Genomic DNA, 21,229 nt, shown 5'->3' with positions numbered 1-21,229 from the left:
GCACTGGCACATTAGAGGTGCCCAGACTGTTGAGCAATCAAAGTCGTCTTTAAAAACCTACTTTTACTCCATTGCGTTTAACACGGGCTGAGTTGGACTCCTATTGTTTTTTGTTTGTTTGTTTTTTGCTTCTTATGTGTAATACTATGCTCTATATCGTTTTTAAATGTTTTATGTTTTTAGGCTTTCTATTTTTATTGCTTTTTATTTTGGTATTTGACGTCATTCTGTACAGCACTTTGGTCAACCTTGGTTGTTATAAATGTGCTCTATAAATAAAGTTGAGTTTGAGTCCTTGCCAGAGCAGGAAGTAAAAAAAGGACCAGGTCGCTAATGGAAACACAGAATAACCAGACTGTATCGTGTTGAGGCTTGAGGCACGAGGTGTGCCGTGTTAGTGGACAAGGGGCTTAGTCTCCCCAGTGTCTGTGTTGGTTCATTTTAGTTTGTTTGTTCCTGGTCACTTCATTTCAGTCCTGTCTGTTGCTCTGTTTTTTTCATGCTGTGCTTTTCATGTGTTCCTGGTCTGCTTATTGTTTTTTTTTACGGTTTGAGGTTGACCTTTATGATGACGAGATGAAGCTTCTTGAGACCCTGAAGCCGTCCAGCCAAATTGTTCACAGAGGTTAATTTCTCGAGGTTTTATGTACACATAAACCCCCTGCTGGTCAAAGACTGTGAAACAGCCAGATATAGTATAGGAATGTTATCAATGTGTAATACACTCAAGACTGTCCTGCAACAGTGTAGCCATGGGAATGACAGCCAAGTAAAATAAATTAAATCATCTTAATAAATGCATTTCATTTGTATAAATACAATTTCTACTTTTTTATTAGTAGAAATGATGGGTATGTAACATGACAATACAATGGAATCTAATAGTACTTAAATAATTTTAACTCATGACAGGAAAACCATTCTTTTCAAACTGTTGCATTGTTTTAACAAGGTAGTGAACTTGCTTGTGCAACTTAAGGACTTAGTATTTATTCAGAAACAAAATATGTTCCACTGTGCTGGAGTCCATCCACATCCCCCTCATTATTTTCATGCAAAGCATGAAAATACCTCAGCATGGATGAGGTGTTGTTGTTGTACCCCAATTCTTTAGCACACAACAAACACTTCACCTTGGATTAAAAGAAAAGACAGTGAAACTTACCTTATTGGGAGAGATTTGCTTTACATAACCTCTTTGAGGGGTTTCGGATTAAGAATCTTGTTGGTATGTACGCTTCTGCACTTTGCTTTATTATATCTCTCTATTTTACTCCCCTTTAACTACTTTAACTACCGATTTATAAAACCTTTACTTTGGCACTCTTTTGGCCATCTTCCTGGGAGCGTGTGGTGGACGTAGGGGAGTACAGGGCCTGCATGCCTCCAACCACAAATCTGTGAGACTGTTCGATAATCTCCATAGTGGTTCCGCCTCCGCCATTGCTGTTCTGCCCAGCCTCCTGGCCGCCCCCTGAACTGCCCCATGTGACTGCACCCACTCTTCAGCCGTCTGCCCAAGTAACCTTTGTGTCTCTCATCTGCTCCCCGTTTTTCTACTCAATTTTTTTTTCAGTTAGAATTTAGAGCCTTTTAGTTGTTTGTTTTCTTTTTTCTTTTTTTTAGTATGTCTCTTCAGGCTTTTCAGGCAGACTTGAGTTACTGTTCATTGATAGTAGTTGGCTACACTGTCAAACAATCTCCAAACACTAGAGTATGATGAAGACAACAACGGCAAAGATAGAGACAGTGAATGCCAGTGAAAGAGAGAGGTGGGACTAATGACGTCATAGTTTTCCTAAAGTAGCGTATTTGCTGTCAACATGAAAACACAATAGCGGCACAATGACCCCTAAAAATACAGTTTCAGGTCTCCAAGCTTCATCCTATGGATGAAATGCCAATATGATAAAAAAAAGTAAAAAAGTATGCGCATTCACCTACACCTGCGTCTGCGTACCTTAATCAGGAAAAATCTTAATTCATGTCGTAATGGAGGTGGAATAAGATTATGTAGAATAAGGTGTTAATACATGCTTAATAATTATTAATAAAGGGCTAGTGTGCTATTTATGCATGTTAGTGAGCACCTAGTTAATAGTGAATATGTGTTCCCTAATCTAAAGTGTTACCAAAAAAACCAAATAAATAAATAAATGAATGAATGAATAAATAGTTTCAATAAAACAAGTCCCTAACAGATGGTTGTCCGAAACATTTTAAGAATTCCCAATTTCTGTCTGAAATGAGAAAATAACTATGATATTTAACATTAACATTATTAACACTATTTACAGCATCACCATAACTCAGATTTGCTGCAGCTTGACTTGAGTATGAAGGCGTAAGTTGCATCCGGTCCTGCTCCCTGCTGATGAAACCTCACAGCTTTGTAGTTTAAGTGCATACATCATCACATAGTGATGACATTTCTTTTCTTTTTCTTCTCTTTCATTCTGTCAGGTTGAACCAATTTAATGAGTGTTGGAAATGGAGCAGTAATTACTGCGGGTGCTTTTAGAGTCTCCATGTAAGCTTAAACTTTCATGAATTCTTTTGTTCCCTTAAGATGGCAGGTGATATATACTTAGATCTGACTGTTTGTATTAATTTGGGCGGACACATGTACTTAATGAAATAATGTCACTTTGAAGTGACAATGTGTTCACTTTTGAAAAAAAAAAAAAAAGTGTGGTTGTGTGAAATACTGACACATAGCCAGTGTTTTACTCACAACTGAGCGCGTACCCTATGCCTGGAACCTGCTGGAGACTGTCAGGAACACTCTCACTGAAAACTTATAGATCAATCACTCAGTCAGCAGAGGAAAAAAATCAGCATTTTTCCCATGCAGGGACACAGGAGGTGCTGGTAGGTAAGTAAGCCAGTGTTATTGCATTAATTAACCCTTAGAGCTCACGCAGCACGGAACTGTGTTGCAGGTGCACCCATGGTAATTTTCTTTTTGCATACCAGTCGCAATGTATATCATTTCTCCACATACTCTAGATGTATGGCTATAAATTGACTATAATCCTATCCTAAAGTAATATTATTCATACTGGAGAGGAAAGGAATTGTAAATGGAGGGTCACAGGTTCAAATCCCAGGACAGGTCAAGGCTGGGGTGCAACTGAGCAAGGTACCCACTGGTTCTGTGCCCGTTTGTGTGTTCACCACTGTTGTGTCAAAAGGATGGGTTAAATGCAGAGGTCAAAACACTATATATATATAAATATATATACATATATATGTATATATTACACTATTACACTATATATACATATATATATATATATATATATATATATATGTGTGTATATATATATATATAGCCATAGCTGCATGTAAATCAGCTATGGTGATATACATTATCTTCCCTTTTTTATTGCCTGAAGGAAAAGCAGATAATGTGAAGCAGCTTTATAGTCAAATAAGAAATAATCCAACAGCCTATACTGTATATAGCACTCCGGATGTCACATGACTTGATTTCTATGAGTCGCCATGTTGGCAAATTAAAATTCTGCAAAAATGCTAGATTCGACCTGTCAGAGTTCACTATCGCTTTAAATCCATGGAGTTCCACTGATTCATCACAAAACTTGACAGGCTGAATAATATCTGATCCTTATAATGCCCCCGGCGTTAATCCAGACCTGCAGTATTCTGACATCTTCAACTTCCTGATTAACGTCCCTTCATCCTACTCCAGAGAGTCACTGAAAGTTTACAAGAGCCCGGAGGGAAACAAATGGACACAATCTGGCTTTGTGACTAACAACTCTGGAGTCTACCTGCTGAAGATATTGTTGTTGTTACTGGAAGGGTATGGTTTAGCATAATGTCATTAGCAAAGGGCAGTATAATGTAAATAGTTGCTGTGCAGACTTGTTTGTCAGTTAGACTGAGGCCATTATTTACAGATAGTTAACCACGAAATCCATTGCTTGTGTTTGTTCCCATCGCTACGTCTTCTCCTGCTCACTGTGAGCATGTTTCATAGATGAAAACAGCCGGCAAAGAAGTTGTCTGATTTATGTGCTGTCTGGTATATATGTAGACAAATGTGAACAGTGTTGTTTCCTGCCAGAGGGCGTGACCTTGGTGGTGTGACGTCAGCTACTGGAGCTCTATTGTAATTTTGGCTTTGCATAGTCTCTCTTCTGGAGAATTAGACAACACTGCACATGTCAATATACTCCATTCTGACTGAACACTGGATGAATGTGTACGCACACCGCAATCATGTTGTGACCGTATAAACGATGGAATTGTAAATTCAAATCAGAATGAATCTTTTCACACGACATTTTGCAGGTGTAAACATAGTGATCTGGTTTATTTGACAAGAATTATGGTTATAAATCAGATTTGCTCCTTTTGTATTACCACTAATTGGCTTTTTCAAAATCCAAAGAAAAGTCATTCCTGAATCCTTGCACAATTGAATGTATTGCTTGTGGAAAAAAGTTAATTGCTTCAGGGATTTCCATGGCTCAAATAAACAACAATCCACCAGGGACATGGCTTACACTAAATAATATCCTTCAGAGCTGGTTCATCCAGCTGGGTCATCCAGTGTTGCACAGGGACAAGACGCTGTCCTTTGTCGATTTCACGCTTTAGCCGAGGGACGATTGGACCTCCGGCAAACACTCATCGTCTCTAATCCTCAAGCTGCTATCAATTCTCTGCCAAAGTGAATCATCAGAAAATACAGGGTTAGGATTAGATGTTCAGAAATGAGAGAAGGACATCTTCAGAATAACTTTGAACATGAAATGATGAGAGGAACCTCAGTGGTTTGGGACAAGGGATTTTCCTATTGATGCAGCACTGAAAACACTAACTGATCACATCCACTGATTCTATAATCATAGTATGTTGGTTCCCAGGCCACAGAGAGGTTAATATGATGATGTCAGTGCAGCATGGCAGGCAATTGAAAATGTAGGTGGTAACTGGTTTTAATGAATGTTCTGTATGTGGCTAATAAAATGTGGTACTTCATGTGCTCTTTAATCGGACAACACATGCGTTTGAGACACAGATTTGCTCTTTATTTGACTTTAATGTGATAGATTTTTTATTTATTTTTTTTTTAAAGTATGGTTGTTTGAGGTATAGTCAACGCTCCCTCATATGTGCTGCTGGCCTCCAAACCATAAAGCTGCCCCCCCAATGAAAACATGGCTGCCAGTGTAAACATAAGGAAAAACACATTTTAGCCATTTAACAAAAGGCCTACCTAATGAAATCTATAAAACTACCATATCTTAAGAAGTTGTTCATCACTTTATCTTACCATTAGACAGCATTTTCCAACTGGAAACTCAAGTAAACTGTAAACTGTGAACTGCTCACCTTCCTGCACCAAAGCCCATAGAGAAAATCAGTGTTTGTAGCTTGCATGTACACAGGAGAACACTAACTATCAAGATTCAGGGTTATAGACGTGGCCTAAAATGAAAAGGCTGTTTAAATGATAATCCATCACTAAACACTCAACATTTAATCACTAAACAACTGCAAATGTTAAATTAGTATCAAGTCGAAGTGTGAAGAATGTCACTGGCAGTCAAATGTCAAATTGGTGTTTCCTCAATTATTTGCTCTGCCTTTCCTATGTAAAATTCCCCTCTTTCACATTAGATTAGATTTGTGGTTTTCAAACTCATAATTCATTCATTTGTTCATGCGCCACTTACACCCTGTTTCTGCAAACAGTGCAGTCGTGTAAGGAAAATCTCACCATCACATCCAAAATCTTGAGGCGTATCAGCTGAAGGGAGGAGAAGACTGTGGGGTAAGGAGGGTATCTGTCCAAGTTGAGTTCAGCAATAAATGAAGAGGACAAGCCTGAATAATTCATGTGCTGACTACCTTTTCATTAATCTCTGAAAGGCACAAAGTGCTTCACCTCTGCAGGAGTTTAATAATAGCTGCTTAAAAGAAGCAAAAGAAGGACATGAGTCAGAACTGCTGAGGATCAGAGTGAGATCAGTCAGTACAACCTCAACTTGAAGATACTGGTCATGGTGGTGTTTTTCACCATGGCACATGATCGGTGAGAGATTGTCCTCACTGGAGTCATGAGTGCGACGTCCAACACAAGAATCAAACTGCACAATGCTGAACTGTAGTTTGGTTAAAAAATAGGGTTGTCAATAGATTAAAACAATTAACTAATTAATCTCATGTTTCGAAATTCATTAATCTAGATTAATCGCGATTAAAAGTTTGCTTTACTTTTAAATTAATGAGTAATCAGACAGTGTGCATTTCAGACACCGTTGTTTAACCCTTAGTGCTCACAGATCTGTGCTGCAACTCCTTATATGGACATCCTGGGGTGTGTGTTCACATATTTAGGCTTTAAAAAATTTATTTTTTTTCTTCTTCTTATGTGTTATGAATCAAAATTATGATTCATTTTATATCGAATTTTTAGCAGTGATATAAGCTAGCAATAATAAAAGTCACAAAATAATAAAAAAGACGTTTTTCTTTTCTTTTTGTTCACAAAAACGAGCCAAGTGAACTTTGAACTGTGACGTATTTCCAAATTTCACAAATTCAATCCGATTTTAAACATCAGTACTTTTTGCTCAGGTGTGTTTAGTTGGTAATGTTTTTCCATCAGATTGCCTAGGTTGTGCTGAAAAAAAAAAGGATATAAGACACTCTATGTTGCACATTCTTATACCCTCTTTACATTTAAACATAGTAATAGAAAAAATTCACCTGAGAATGTCCTTAAACTCAGTCATTATTTGTCATGATAAAGTGAGAGAGGGAGGCAGAGAGCGAGAGAGAGAGCACACAGCCACACAGGGTAGGTGTTCAAATGCTAGTTGTCAGGCAGACCCCAGCATATTATGGACACTATTGGTGCCTACAGTGGTTAGTATGCCACTTACTTACTCTGCACAGGTCTCAGCACTCTGTAGGATTGTCTCCACCAACACCAAACAAAGTCGAAAACAAAAGTGAAATATTGTATTTCAAGTTTCATCTTTTTTTTAAGCATCACAGGAGATGCAATTTGCAATTCATGTTGCGGGACTGAATTCCCCTCATCTAGTACTTTAAAAACTTAAGATATACTGCAATCTGCCACAACATTAAAACTGGTGTCTGGGTTTATTGCTGTGTATGTGCAAGGCATAAATATTATCCATACCGAGTTTTCTTTGCAGCTTCAAAATCTAACAGTGTCACTCTTACTGCGTAATTGGATGCTAAAAAATGCATTTCATAGTAACTCCTTGGATTGTCATGGTAATAGAGTAGTTACATTACATTGATTTAATGTATGGTACAGTATATGTGCACGCACCAGCCACCTTAAAATTCTGCAAAATTCTCTGCTCTGAGACACCAAGGGGCGTATCAACTGGAGGAGGTGAACACAAACACACACAAACACACACACACACAATATTAAAGTTCCTCCTCAGCAAACATGTAGGGATGTGACATTCACTTTAAATGTGTATGTGAGCCTGTGGGGGATTACTGCCCTCTCCTCCTTATGCAGTGAACACACACGCGCTGGGGACCAAAATCTGTGAACGCCACATCAATGCATGTATAGAATATTAATGTAAATGTAGAAAAGCAACATTTTCACCCTTTTGGTTCAGCTAGTGTCACCACAATTCCGGACGCTCTTAGTTTGGGCAGTTGTCTTTGGACTTTTGTTGCTATTTCTGTTTTCATTACCCTGGGTTTTTGTTTCTTTGTGTCTGGTTTTCTGTCGTTTCTTGTTTAAGTTAGAAGATTTCCTCTTGTGGAGGCAGATGTCTAGTTATAATCAATGATGCAGTGATGTAGATACTGACCAAGCTTTTTAATAACTACCAGTATATGAGGGTCACAGTTTTCATGTGCGTGTACGCTTTATGACATGATTTATGATGTGCATGTGATGTGCGCGTTCCATTTGTTGTGCGTGTCTCTCCGTACAATCATTTAGGACACCGTCTCAATGTAGATTGATGATAAGAGCGTCCAAAGAACCAGGTGTAGAGTTTAAGTAGGTGTAACACAAACACACCAAATCGACTGTGGTAGTCAATGTTAAAGAAATCCAAAACCCACTTTATCTCCAAACAGAAAAATATCAGAAAATTCTAATCCCTCAATTGAACTTCCAAATGCAAAGATAGTCAAAACAGCACTAGTGTATCTAAACATTATAAAAGTGCATGTTTAAAGTCACTCCAGGCCAAACACAGGCAACACTAGACGCTCTAAACATTCAGGCACAATGTACTGTGATCCCTATAGTATGTGTTCATCTATACTTAGATGCATTTGAGGAGAAAGTTCTACTGCTCACAAAAAACAATTATTCAGCAGTTAAATGCTTCTATGTAAATAACTAAATAAAGCAAATTTATCATCTACATTTGCTTTATTTAGTGTAAAGACACAAGTGTTAGGAACGGTGAATACACTGCTTGGACCTAAATGCACGAGACAGGAGGCAGGAGGAATGATTTCAAGAGTCATTATTTTCCTCTTGAAAAAGCAGGCAAAATCAAAATCATTTCTTCACAGAAGGAAAAACTAAACTAGACTAAACTAGATGAAAACAAAATCACTTCTTTAAAGAAGGAGAAAAAACAAGACTTGACTTGGCACTTGAGCTATGGTGATGCAAACTTGGACTCTGAAGGGTTCCCTCCAAAGCATAAATGACACACTGGCAAATGACAAGGGAACTGGGGACACTATATAGGGGAGATTGATTCGAGGGCAGGTTCGAGTGATTACTTAATCACCAGGTGAATTGCATGAGGGAATTAGGGGAGATGTGTCAAAACAACTGAAGAAACCACACAACAGGAAAACATGACTTTTACCAAAATAAAAGGGGAAGTGAAAATCAAACCCACACCAAAAGTGACATAAACTTAACATGACTTTAAACCTAAACTAACACAATAACTGAACTAAACAAGACAAAAACACTAACAGAGCTGACGCTTCGTGACAACAAGTTACAGAAGATATAACATCACACCACACCTACTATCATTATTCTCTATTATCTTAACTACTTGATAAACACAGCAAAAGCACTGGGAAGCAGTCAAATATTTTCTCGACTGCTTAGGAGATCGAAGAAAGAAAGAAAGATCGTCCACTCAGGTCTGTTTGGTTTGGTTTGAGGGGAGATTCCGCCACTGAAGCGTGAAGTCTGTCCATCCCAGGTTTGTTAGCCTTGCATTGATCTGAGGAGAAATAAAGAAATGTGCAAGCTTGTTGTCACTAGTGAAAGTTCAAATATGCAACACATGAGCGCCACTAGTGGTGGAAGTTGAGGAGACGGGCGAGTGTAGAGTGCTACATTGCAGAGATGCCAGAACAATATTATCTAATATTGTTATCAAATATATTTTTAAACAGAGAGCAAGATTTCTTTGGACGGAAATCCAGATCAGGTGTTAGTGCTGGTGAAACATATCTGTGTGTGTTCAGGGAGCTAGTAGATGCTCCCTCTTAACTAATAAATTTGGCCAATTGCTGTCATCATAAATAAAGGCTAACTGGAAAGAAATATTTGTGTGTCACACTGTAGTTGAGTGCAGTGCTCGTGTCATGAACATGGTTAACAATGACATTTGAATCGAGTATTTCATGCGGCACTCAAATGCCTGAGCAACAAAGCAGCTGACTGATAACAGCACACAATCACAATCTGCCAACAATTTGGTTTTTCAGCTAACACAATGGCGACAGAGAAGCGGCATCCAGCAGCTTTTGTATAGATACAGCAATGGCGGCCTGACATAAACTGCAGTCTACCTGCTGGAGAAACTGTTCAATAACAGCTGGATCGGTCAGATTTGCATCAGTCATAATCTGCATCCCCACCGTGGTCTTCAATCTTGTTCCTGAAGAGTACAGAAAAAACATGCACATCACTCATATACTGAAATTGAACTGAATCAAAAATGATGACTTATTTTTGTTGAACGATCACCTCCATGACAAATGAAAGGCAGCGACACGGAACAGGGTGCGTCTAACCACCCATGATGAGCCTGTTCAACCAAACAGTATTGGCTTGAGTGTAAGTTGTCTGGTTCACCGTCCGCCCAGTTCTTGAAGGAACTGTGAGACCTGTCAGACCATGTCCATTGAACTCGGTACAGACCGATCCAAGATGTCTGTTGTTGACCAGTTTTTGAAAAGACTATAGCGTTTTCTATATCGTTCTCAATCATAGCCAGGTCTGTGTAGTGTTGTCTGCAGTATTCCTGAGCAGAATTCCATGATTTCACAGTTGCGATGAAATGATAGACTTTTCCCCCTTGTTTTGTGACTGCAATGGACAGAAGTGAAGTCAGTGTCTTTATATTTTATGATCTGTGCAAAAGGGCAACAACTACAATTTATTTGACCCTTTTTTTTCTGGCTTACAGGAACATGTCTAATATTATGAAAATCCATGTTTGTTTTTTTATAAACAGAAAGTGAGTAGTGGTCAGTCTTTAATATAATCTATGAGGATCAGTGTAAAATATGATGATGAATCATGTTCTATGAACATGGGAAAGAATGAGGGGGAGGCAGAAATAAAAAGTGATCGTTTTTGTGGATAAAACCAAAATGTGGAGTGTGGAGTTGAAGAACTATATTTAAGAAAAAAACATTTATAAGACCAATAATCAATTCATGTTGAATTTCACCAATTATTCTGTACAAGTTAAATCATCAGGATCATATAATTAAAGGGGTAGTTCAGTGTTTTTTGAGTGTGCTTGTATGAAGATACAACATACTTAACAAAAGGCTGACAATATGAAATCTTTGACTGCTGAAGTCTGGGATATATCTGGGTGTTTGTTGCTTTAGCTCACCATTAGACTGACTTTTTCTGATTGGAAACTGCATTTTGTGTTGTTTGGTAAACCGTTAGATATTTACAATTTACAATTATTTTGTCAGATGTTGACTCTGGAATAATAGAGAATCAGCTTTAAAATCACTCAAATCAAAGTATAGTCTGTGAACATAATCTCTGCAAAGTTTGACTATGATCAAGTGAAGCAGAACAAAATTAGAGTGATTTTAGGGCCAAAATTCCAGGCGAGGACTCATTTGTCCAATTTTGGAAACATCTGTGCAATTTGGATTTAAACCATGTATTTCATTTGAGCCATAGGGTGTGTGTGGAACAAAATGGAGCGATATGCAAAATAAGTTTTTGACGCATCGGTATTTACGAAGTTTGACATGTAGATATTCATTTAGGTGTTATTTGCGATGTGTTTGTCACATTTTAAAGATGTTTTTACATCTTTGTAGACCATATTTTTCTGAAAATGTTGATACCAAAATTTTTTTCTGTGATCCTTAATAAGAGGTAACTTCCAGTCTATGATATTCAGTGTAAAGTACATTTTGCGAAATTAGCCTTTTGTTAAGTGGCTAAGATCCATTTTTTCCTTGTGTCCCCACTGGCAGCCATGTTTTCACTGAGAGTGACCATTTGTTTATACAAACACTTTCTCCTAAAAATAAACATAAACAGAGCTGATGTAACCTCAAATGGATTCTTACCTGTGTAACAAACAAAAGTGTTTTCAGTGGTGCAGGTGATGACTGCCCAAGTTCCATCAGTATTCATGATTACACAAACTTCCTCTGCGTTCCAAAACGAGGGCTCTCCACTAGCCCAAGCCTTAAAAGTAGTTTTGCCTGTTTCACCAGTCACTGACCATCTCCAGGAGTTGGATTCATTTCCAAGGTTTAGCTTCCAGGATTCAGGGTCATCAAACAGTCCAATCCATGCAAACATGTAGGAAAATGTAGGTTCTAGCAAGCTTATATCATCGTAGCTTTCAAAGGTTGCCAGGTCTGTGTAATGCTCTCTGCAGTAGCTCTGAGCCTGCAACCAGGTCATGGACTGGTTTATGTAGTAGTACTTACGTGGGGGAAACTTAGAGCAGGAGCTGAGGCTCCATCCTGAGATTTGATGACAGAAAGTATCTTTAGTGTTTCATGATTTAATAGTTACACTAATAACTGAGTTAAAAACAACAATTTTAAAGGTCCAGTGTGTAAGAATGACTGCCATCTAATGGTAACATTGCAGAAGTAACATCAAGGAGGACTCCTCCCATCACAGCTCCCTCCCCCAAGTACATTAGGCATCTATGGTGTCCAATGCATACCAGCAAGGATGTTAACACTCTTTCACCACTCTCTCCACTCTGTTATTTTGTTTTGGGTTTGTTTGACTGGTTTGTCAAACACGTTCTGAAGGTCTTTGCACACTAGACAAGATGCAAATATACGAGACAAAAGTGGGGATAATTCCAATGCGAATTACGATGCACCCTCCCAAGCACATCAAGAATGATGCGTAGAAACGAATAAATTAGGGGGAAAAAAAAATTGCATCACGGTTTGTCCGCAACCAGAGCAGGTTACACACACACACAGATGCAGCACGACAGCAGCTCAGAGTAGACGTCGGAAAGTTGCTCGGGAAAATCGACCACCATTCAAAAAACGTAACATGAAAGGAATGCTGCTTGATTGGTCGCAAGTTCAAAAAACATTTCAAATAATTTGCCTGAAAAAAACATGTGTGCAAAAGCCTTAAGGCTACATTTTTATTTTGAATGTATACTTTAGTATAGGGTAGTATATTCAATTATCCCAATAAATCCTCCTGGAAGTTACACACTGGACCTTTAAAAGTGTACCTTACCTTAAGCCAAGCAGCCACTTTAATGTTTATACAAATACAATTCATCATAATATCATCAATGAAATAAAATAATAATTTCATCCTTTTCCTCACCAAAAAAGAGCAGAGTCAACGTCCCATAACAACCCATCTCTGATCTGACTGCAAACAAGAGGGAAAAAAAGCAAATAATACAGTATTTTTAACACGTGAGGATCAGTATTCTAATATTCAGGCTCATCTGTGTAATTATCTGATTTGTCTCACCTGGCAGGTGGATGGATTATTGCAGTAAAGGTGTCGTTCTCACTAATACAGATCTTAACAAATTTGAAAGACATAAGCCTTTTGTTTACAATATAGGAAATCTTACATTTTTTACTTCAATTCATGGAATGGGACCAAAAACATTTGTATTTTTGATTATTTTTTTTTTCTTTTAAAGAAAAGAAAAAGACAAATCATTAAATCCGTAACTAGGAGCAAACAAAGTTAGCAAATGTGTCCAAAAAGATGGAGACATGCAATATACTTACAAGTTTGAAATCCAGCTGTGGAAGGATTTTAAAATGTTGATATCTGTACTGCAAATGATCTGACACTAAGCTTTTATAACACCCTAGATAAACAAAGTGTTTGGACTATTTTCATATGTAAAGCTTGACTTTAGTCTTACGTCCGGGCCTTGAGGAAATCTGAGCACAAGACTCCCAACAAACCACCAGAAACACACACACACATGCAAATCATTTGAAAATCTGTGAAGGTTCTGTCTCATCAAGGTCAGAGTATCTTCAAATAAAATCAATTTTATTTGTATTTCAAGACACTTTGCCTTGTCAGGCAGACATCTTTAACTTTCTGATAAACTGTCCCTCGTCAAACTCCTGAGAATGCTTTCATGTTGAAATAAAATTGTGAACCACAAGTTAGTAAACGTTGGATTCTGTCCCATTGCTCCGTCTTCTTTGTTTTATTACAGCGATCCATCCCTGCTGTCTCTCAGGATCTTGGGTGATCTGGTAAAATGTTGCCAGAACACGACAGATATCCATCATCTTTAACTTTTATGAACACAGCCATTGAAGAGACCAGTGGCCTGACATTATATTTAATCCAGATTATTCATGTGTTTCTGTTCTATTCGCTTTAATTTTGAACAAATGAGACATTTGAATTTAATGTCTGTCCATCCCAGGATTGTTAGTCTTTGTTAAGGACTCTCACCCAAATGCACGAGACCAGAGTCAGGAGAAGGTTTTAAAGAGCTTTATTTACTCTATTTATTTACTTTACTAAATCCTAAACTGAGAAATAAACAAAAACCATAGCCTGACTATGATAAAGACAATGATGGATCTTCTCTTGGTTTGAAACTTGAAGTGGCACGAACGCTGACAACACACATTTGAACCTCTGGTGACAGGCGATGGGAGTATATGAAGGGAGTGAGGGTAATGATCACCAGGTGAACACAATCAGGAAATCAAGGTGACAGAACAAGACAGACAAGGTGCTCACAGGAAGTGGAGAAACCCCTTACCAAAATAAAACAGGAAGTGAGACTGAACTAAAACGAACTAACACAAAGTAAAACAGGAAGTGACACTGAACTAAAACTAACTAACACAACTGACGGTGCATGACAGTCTTGCACTGACCTGAAGAGAAATAAAGAAATGTGCAAGGTTGTTGTCACTAGTGAAATATCTAATATGAAACACATGAGCACCCATATGTAGAGAGACCCCTCCCCCACAACAAATGGCATGCGCACATTGAAACGTGAACGTGGAAAAATGTGTCCCTTACATACTTCTACTATACCTGTTCATGGACAAGCCCCTTCATATTTGTTCTTGTCTCACTGAAGTGATATTTCAGATTCTTTTGTCTATGGTTGAATGACTCATAGTCAGTGCTGACAAAATGAAACGGCAGATGATCCTATTGTGGAGAACCTGTATGTTTTATTTATCTAGGTGTGGTTGGTGATGATGCCGACATGTCTTGCTTTTCTCTGTAGCAGCTTCTTTCATGTGCCAACCAGCCTGCTTTCATGATTTCTCTTTTAATTGGGAAAATAAAGCTCAGTCATTCTACTTTCATCTCTAGTTTCTGCTTTGGGGTTGTTCCAACACAATCAACACCCACTTATTCCCATCTTCCTTCACAGAATGCTTTTGCTTGCTTGCAGCCAGTGACATTTTAAAGGGCAATTTGAAAGATAAAGTGAAATTAAGCTAGCTCAACCATATGATTTCATAATTTCCCACTGATATTTACAAAGGCGCGGAGCCCAGAACAGCAGAGGTATGAACACATTACCCACAGGTGGCCTTCTCAAGAATCCAGCAATGTTTTGAGCTCACTTCTCAATCGCTGATTAAAGGTCTTAAAATGTCTTGATGTTTAGTAAAATTCAAAAATGAATGATAGCACCCCAGGGTTTAACTGTTGTTTAACATTTATATGAGGGTTATTAGTGAAAAGCAGTGGTAATCATCAGGGAGGGGTAGACTGTAGCCCAATTTAAAAGCATATTTGATCTGAATCCGAGTTTCCTGACCAACTATTCACGTTATATATTGCAAGTGATCAGATCCAATCTGTGTGTGTCCATATTGAAAAATAAATCAAGCTAGATACAATCTGGATATACTTCAAATATAAATTATCTGATTTGGGCAGCAGTCTAAACAAGGCCAAAGAGTTGCATGCATTTGCCTTCTGACTGGTCCTAATTGGCCATGACTCATCTACTATCTGTGAATGAAAAATACTATTCGATGGTAGTATTCATTGAGTATTATCAACTCCAGTTCATGAGAGCCATTGTAAGTAATGCAGGGTCCACATAGTGTTGAGCTTAGAGAAGCAGCTCCAAGATGCATTCAAGAAATCTCGGAAATGTCATCACTTCTGTAAACACACATAAAGTCCCCTAACTAAATTCTTGCTGGTGCTGTTGCCACCTTGTGATAATAGATGTACCAAAAATGAGGTCATCATTGGAGTAGAAAGGTTTGCTTGTATAAATGCAATCATTGATAAAACATCTGTTTTGGTGTCTTTTAAATATTATTGATAGTTACAGTAACTGATATACTATCAACTGATACTAAACGTTTGTGTCTTAATTGATGATACCATTAATCCTAAAAACTAAAAAAAAAAGAGTGGGGTTCATTTGAGATTCTAAATCCACTGTGGGTCTGGATAGATTGAATTATAGATTGAAATTTGACAATTTGTGAATATTCTCTGAACTGAAATCCATGCAGGCACACACACATTTTCTTTTATTTTGATTAAAAATACATTGATTTTATTATCAATGGAATAATAAAATACTTGAATACTCATGCTCACCTCTAGTTAAATCTATTTTTTAGATTCACCTTAGTTTCCATGTCATCTCGTCATCTGTCCGCCTCAACAGAAATCTTTGTTCTGACTGTTTATCATTGCTCTTTCTAGTTTGTAAGAACTTTCTACAACTAAGCCAACAGCTACAGTGAAGGGAATAATCTTCCTGTTTACACTGGCACACACCTGAATGCACATTACGTTATACATAAAACTGCTGTCTTCAAATTAATGCATAGAGTAGTAATATGGCTGTAACATTGTGATTTGTGTTATTGCTTATCTGTAGTCCACAATCTTCTGATCTTCCGGTGGTCCTCAAACTCCTCAAATATACTTCACATACCGGTATAGTGAAATTAGATTAAGTTGGAGCGACAGAAATGACTGTAATTATTATTATTATTATTTAATTTATTACATTTACATATTTTAAACAATTTTCCATTGGGGATGAATACAGTATTTATATTCTATTCTATTCTATTCTATTTTGTTTCTCCAAGTACCACCAGAGGAAGCTTGCCACAGTTTGAGAACCATGGTTCTAATCTATGCTCATAAATCAGAACATACAAGGCCAGAACAACTTCTTCACCCCCTGCTAGTTGTGGCCTTTCCAGGGAGAACATGCATTATTCACCAAAAAGTGCTTTGTAAAACTAAAAAAAGTGAAACACAAAGATCTCCAGTGGTGGCATTTGAAACATTCTCAGAAATAGATGCAGTGACCAGCTGTTAGGGAGCAGGGGCCCAGGAGGAGTAAAAAGCAAGCGGATCGAGCAGACCATGCTGAGTGCTCTCTCTGCATCATACCGACAGAGTGAGACACAAATGTCTGACAGTCCTGCTGTTTTTATTGATTACTTCTAAAGATCAGCAATTTAGCTGACAAATGGACTGTTGAGTCTCCAGTAAGGACACAGAATTGATGCCAACTACAATTTTCATCGATTTAAGACCCTGTTCACACCTGGCATTAACATCCATCCAGAATGATCCAATCACATACAAATCACAACTTCATCTCTGGATACTGCAATCTGAATCATAAAAACCACATTCGGAGTCGGTTTGTGGACACATTCCTGAGCATGCATGAATGTAATCAATCCAGAGAATGCACGAGTGACCGCCTTCTCAGGTGATGTCGTCTCATCCGCATCAGTTTCAGGGTTTTTTACGCTAATCAGATCTTGCATGTTAATTTAGTTGTAGCCACTGTCATAATATTACCACTGATACCTATGTCATTTCTTTTCTGAATGCTAAAAATGGTTAAATGGTTATACTTCTTTATATTTTATTGTAGTAGATGCTCAATCCTGGATGTAACAATACATTTGCTGTTTCCATTACCGTAAATAAAGACAACCGCCTGCGTAAGTATGCCTCAGCTTACTCTGTTGCGGTAGCTCAGTGTGAATGAAAAATGTGTGATAGAAAATGCTCAGATGCACTGTACCAAAGTGTGAGTGGATGCATGTGAATGGGTGAATGGCTGTAGTGTAAAGCAGCTTTGAGTGGTCATCAAGAAAAGTGTAATATAAATACAGACCATTTATTCTAACTGTGTTGGGAATTAGTCAGGCTTGTAGGTTTGGGGTCTGACCTGAGCTGCACTCTAGTATGCACGGTCTGAATCAAAAAAGTGAAATGACCATGACCAAGAAGGCGATATCAGCAAAATTAAAACGTGTTGCTGCGTTAAATCTATTACCATGATCTACAGAGTGCGTTTAATGTGGGAGTCCGGACAAAAAGCAGTGAGGCAGAATAATGAGAGTGAGACTGTTATTTTTAAGACTGGAGCCATGACAACAAGAGGACCACTGCTGGTGAGGGACACTGGTTGTTGGTGTGTGTGTGTGTGCGTGTGCTTTTCAAGATGAAACAAAAAGTGGAGAGAGGATGTGTTGCTATAATGACATCGAATGAGGGACAAAAAGAATAAATGATTAGGCTACATGATGTGGTTTGGAAGGACAGACACTGCACTCACTTTTTACCACAGACCTTTGTCTTGTAGCTTAAAATACAGAAGACAAATCACATAATATGGCTTTGAGTGATAAGAGTTTTATTTGACTGGAATCTGTGAAAGGCAGGAATAAAAAAAATATTGAATATTGTTATTAAAAAAACTCTCTTTCCTGATCTCCTCTCCTGAGATCAGATGAGCACAGACCATTTCTTCTGACATGAAACATCAACTGTGGCAGAAATGGAATATAATACCAATATTTATGTTATAGTATAAGTGTATAATTGCTTTAAAATTAAATAGAAATTTGACCTTGAAAGCCTTTATTGTCATTGCCCACTCAATCTGTACAATTAAATTGGATGCAAGAGTTGCCAAAAAAAATGTGCCGATAATAATAAAAACTTCCTATAAACTCATATCATTTATTGTATTGTATCATTTAATAAAGCTGAAACAATTGAAAATAAGAAAATAGTCCGATGTCACACCCAGGTTCCTTGTGGTATGCGAGGGAGCTACCACAGAGTTGTCAAGGGTGATAGTCAGGTCTGTGGTGGTAGAGCCCTTTCCGGGAAGAAAAACAAACTCAGTTTTGTCGAGATTGAGTTTCAAGTGATAGTCAGATATCCATTGAGAGATGTCAGTCAGACAAGCAAAGAACCGTTCTGCTACATGTGTTCTGGACCGGTTAAAAGAGAGAATGTCGTCAGCGTAGCTGTGATAGGAAAAACCATGAGAGTGAACGAAAGAAGAAGAAGAAAAAGAAGAGGAGAGGGCCCAGGACAGAACCCTGAGGGACCCCAGTAGTTAGAGGACAAGGTTCCGACACAGATCCTCTCCAGGTTACTCTGTATGTTCGGTTTTGAAGATAGGATGAGAGTAGGGCAAGTGCAGAGCCTGAGACACCTAGTTCTTGAAGGGAGGAAGTAAGGATCTGGTGGTTGACTGTGTCAAACACTGCAGAAAGATCCAAGAGGATGAGCACAGAGGAGAGAGAGGCAGAAGCGATTGACTGAAGAAGATGAGAAGGGATAGGGTCAAAGGGTAAGGGGGTGGGGCGGTCAGAGGTTATAAGGGAGATAACTTGATCTTGAGCTAGAGGGGTGAAAGAGGATAGAGAAGGAGCATCAGATTTAAAATGTCCACTTCCATTTTTTTCTGCTTGTATGGGGTAAAAGGACACACACACACGCGCGCACACACACGTGTGGGTTTTAATTGTTCTGAATCTTTTGCCTGAGGGCACCAGTTCAAAGGGAGAATGTCCAAGGTGAGATGGGTCTTTGAATCTGGACTGCAGGGGAGAGGGCAGAGGGCAGCCCATTATTTTGTGAGCAGTGTCAATGACCCTCTGGAGTGCTTTCTTCTCTGCTGCTGGACAGCTTGCAAACCACACACCGATGCAGTATATTAAAATGCTCTCCACCGGGCGATGACACAAGCAAAACCCCTTTAAAGGAAGAGGTTTGAGTGGGTGTAATACAGTGGTGTCACTGTGTGTTTGGTGCAGTGCTGTGTACATCAACAGACCTCAAACAAAGTGTGTGAAACTTCGCCTAAACCCTAACTCACCTATTCACACGCCCACGATACTATATTACTATTACCAGTGGGAACTAATTAAAAATGACTGATCATTACTATTAAACCCTCCTTCAATCCAAAGCTATTTACTGTCAATTTCTCCTCTAGGCATAGATGTGCACCCTGGGACCAAAAGGATTGTGGAAGAACTCTCCTGTGAAGCATCAAAGCACACGGGGGAAGTCAGGTATCGACAACAAGGCTTTTACCGTCTTTGAAGGATTTATGAAAGAAGAGATCCATCAATCAAACGCAGCAAGAGACCCACAGGCAGAAGTGAATTTTACTTAACAACAGGTTCATACAATTTCAGACTGGTTTGACCAGTCATTACAGGCTGTGGTCAGCAGAGTATTATTTTAAACAGCATGTGCCAATGCTTATAGGTCACATATTCAGGCTTTAAACTTGTGTAATTTTGTCTTCCTATGTGTTATGATTTGTTTTATGTAGAATTTTTAGTAGTGATATAAAGTAGCAATAATTGTGCAGAAGTCACAAAATATACGTTTTCCTTTTCTTCATAAAAATGAGCCAAGTGAAATTTGAACTGTGACATATTTCCAGATTTCACATATTCAATCCGATTTTAAACATTTTGAGTACTTTTTGCTCAGATGTGTTTATATAGTTGGTGAAAATGAAAAAAAAAAATATGTTGCACATTCTTATAGTCTCTGTATATACTGTACGCTTTAACACAGCAATGAAGTTGTACGAAGTACTGACACAACCTGCATGGTTTCATGATTAAGCAGCCTTTTTCAACAGGAAACTCAAGTTTGTGTTGCTTTCAGTTGGTTGTAAACTATCTTTGATGTGGAGTTTTTAATGCATTCTTTTAATGAATGTTGCATCCTCCTTCATGTGTTAAATCTAAGCCCATATGTAGTCCTATACCCTGGATGACGGAGAGTGTGCTGTGCTTAAGGAGGCAGTGTCGTAGGACTGTGAGTACACCGTCTGTATCTTAAGGAACTCATGCATGGTCTTAATGTCTTAAACAAGGAAACCAGGTCTGCTTATCTCTCAATCTTTGCAGACAAAGTAATGACTATTCGACCTATTGGTCCTGTATGTAATTAATGCTCCGTTTTTATGGTTTAATCTATGCAATTTTATTGTAAAGGACTTTGTGTTTTTATCTGTGAAAACTGTTATATAAAGACAATGACTAACTTATTTTCTTACTTTTTACACGGCTCACTTTCCGCACTCAAGACCATGAAAATCACGGCACACAGGAGATGTTGATCCACTTGTGACTTCCATGTTTGAAATCCTTAATTTAGATTAACCTAAGGAACACAAACTTTCCAAAATAATGTAGTAGGAGCAGTTCTTGTGTCTTCACAGGGTAAAATCAAAGATTTCCTTTGTGGACTTTGGTGTGGAAGAGTGAAAAGGACACAAAGCTCCTTTGGAAAAAGCTGTCTAACAGTGAGATAAAGTGGCAAACATACAGTATATTGTTAAGATGGCATAGGCTTAAAAACACATAGTGTACAGTATATTCAAGTGAGTGTTTTGCTAAGTGGCCATGTTTTCAGTGGATATATATACATATATATGTA

General features: G+C 38.2%; 1 protein-coding gene across 1 annotated transcript; it reads right to left on the bottom strand.

Moving 5' to 3' along the window:
* Positions 1 to 9,158: 9,158 nt before the first annotated feature.
* LOC131444876 (C-type mannose receptor 2-like) lies at positions 9,159 to 13,035 on the bottom strand. Its single transcript, XM_058615574.1, has 6 exons — positions 12,983 to 13,035; positions 12,830 to 12,877; positions 11,581 to 11,985; positions 9,998 to 10,339; positions 9,820 to 9,908; positions 9,159 to 9,245 (listed from the first exon to the last, which is right to left on the bottom strand). The coding sequence occupies exons 2-6, from the start codon at positions 12,864 to 12,866 to the stop codon at positions 9,159 to 9,161; spliced, it is 960 nt and encodes a 319-aa protein (XP_058471557.1). The 5' UTR covers positions 12,867 to 12,877; positions 12,983 to 13,035.
* Between the last annotated feature and the right edge of the window lie 8,194 nt (positions 13,036 to 21,229).

The sequence above is a fragment of the Solea solea genome, chromosome 18, assembly GCF_958295425.1.
Source record: "Solea solea chromosome 18, fSolSol10.1, whole genome shotgun sequence".
Lineage (NCBI taxonomy): Eukaryota > Metazoa > Chordata > Actinopteri > Pleuronectiformes > Soleidae > Solea > Solea solea.
This window is presented reverse-complemented; position numbering and strand designations above follow the sequence as displayed.